Source organism: Medicago sativa, chromosome 4 (assembly GCF_051527215.1).
Source record: "Medicago sativa cultivar Bolivia chromosome 4, Bolivia_mono, whole genome shotgun sequence".
NCBI classification, from domain to species: Eukaryota; Viridiplantae; Streptophyta; class Magnoliopsida; order Fabales; family Fabaceae; genus Medicago; species Medicago sativa.
Window position 1 is genome coordinate 59,788,362 of NC_140752.1, and position 2,090 is coordinate 59,790,451.

A 2,090-nucleotide genomic window follows, 5' to 3' on the forward strand; every position below is an offset into this window, starting at 1 on the left:
AATACGCAAATACCCCATGTTGCTTGGGAACCAAGCAACCAAAAATCCAAGCCCATAGCATGCTATAAATACCACCCTTGAGAGCATCCTCAAGGCATCCAATCATCAGTCTAAACCCTAGCATACGATTTTCAACCCTAGAATCCCTTACCGTACTTTTTGCAAGTACAGTTGGCGCCGTCTGTCGGAAAAGGTAAAACTAGCATTGACCACGTTTTCTGGATCGCAAATCGCGATACTGGAACCCTCGAACTAAACTTCAAAATCGTAAGCCTCTTTTGTGACTTGGAAACCCTAACCCTTTTTTCAAAGCAACCTAGGTCGGACCCCACGTACGATCTAGAGAAAAGCCTCTCATGATGGCCACACCGGAAGAGTTGGAGTCCCTGCGAACCCAGCTCGCTCAACTCAAGGAGCATAACGAGGCCCTTCATGCCTCGATGGAGACCATACAACAGAAGCAGCTAGAGGAGAAAGATGAATCCAACCACGGCGAGATGGATGACCCGTAGCCACAGCCCTTGTCCACCGAAATCTGGGGAGCGCCAGTACCGGAGAACTTCAAGCTCCCTCATCTCTCCGTTTTCGACGGAAAGAGCGATCTCGTGGAGCACATCACGGCTTTCAACACTCGCATGGCTGTGGTCGGAGCTCCGGATTCCCTCAAATGCAAGTTGCTGGCCGGGACCCTCTCAGACGCCGCCTTACGGTGGTACATGAACCTCCCACGCTTCTCCATCCTCAACTATCAAGATATGACGAGGAAACTTATCCAGCAATTTTCAGCAAGCCGACATTGCAAAGTTTCTGCAACTAGCCTTTTCAATGTACGCCAGGGGCAAAATAAGTCTCTCCGAGATTACCTGGCAAGGTTCAATGACACGATCATTAAAGTAATCAATCCCAATCAAGAAGTGTTTGTGGGCGCCTTCCAGAATGGTCTGAGGGCGGGGCAATTCAATGAATCCCTGGCTCAAAAATGCGCCGATTCCATGGAAGAAATAATCGCGAGGGCGGATTGTTACATCAGAGGAGAAGAGAGCAATGCACAAAAGAAGCTAAAGGATGCGAAGGAACGTACGTCCAACAACACGGAGCGGCGAGCTTACCAACCAGCAGCAAACAAGGACCGTGCTCCCTACAGGAGACTCGAAAGGCGACCTTATACGCCTTATTATCACAAGCCGCGCCTAGAAGATTTCACCCCCTGAACACCAAACCAGAACAAATCATGAAGGAAGTTTACAAAACAAAGTTAATCCCAAAACCGATCCCGTCACGTTACCCCGTGATGGGAGCAGACAAAAGCAAATGGTGCAAGTATCACAAAATAAGGGGACATGACACCGATTCCTGCATTCACATCTGCCAAGAAATCGAGAAATTGATACAAAGTGGAAAGTTAAGGGGATACGCCCAGGAAAGAAGGAGTGGAAGCGGACGTGCAGATGACAAAAAAGAGGAAGTAAGTGAGGAAAAGAGACACACACTGAACACCATCTTAGGAGGATTTTCGGGTGGATGGGAATCAAGCTCATCGCGAAAGAAGTACGTAAGACAAGTAATGTTGTGCCAAGAATACGGGGAACGGATCCCTGAACATGAACCCGATGTTTCCTTCACATCCAGAGACTATCGAGACGTCATTCCACATGACGACGACCCCATGGTTATCACTCTGCAAATCTTCAAGTGGGATGTAAAGAGGGTATTGATAGATCCAGGAAGTTCTGCTGATATCCTATACTGAGACACGTTCGATCGAATGGGTTTGGACCCAGAACAGCTACAACCCTTCAAAGGAACGATGGCGGGCTTTACGGGCGAGCAGGTTCATGTACGGGGTTACATCACTCTCAAAACAACCTTTGGTAGTGGATCTCAGGCAAAGACCATTTGTGTCAGGTATCTCGTAGTAAACTCGCCAATCTCGTACAACATCATTATCGGTTGCCCTGCTTTCAATCTTTTGGGAGGTTTCCTATCTACCAAGTACTTAGTCATGAAATATCCTTTAGACGGGGGGAAGATCAGGACCGTCTGGGGCGACCAGAAAATTGCGAGAGAGTGCTATCACAACAGTCTACGAC

At 48.1% G+C, this 2,090-nt stretch overlaps 1 protein-coding gene across 1 annotated transcript; it reads left to right on the forward strand.

The window, feature by feature from the left end:
* The first annotated feature begins 1,291 nt into the window (after window positions 1–1,291).
* On the forward strand, window positions 1,292–1,750 carry LOC146930319 (uncharacterized). The gene has a single exon (XM_085707528.1). The coding sequence runs from the start codon at window positions 1,292–1,294 to the stop codon at window positions 1,748–1,750; it is 459 nt and encodes a 152-aa protein (XP_085563654.1).
* Window positions 1,751–2,090: the final 340 nt, after the last annotated feature.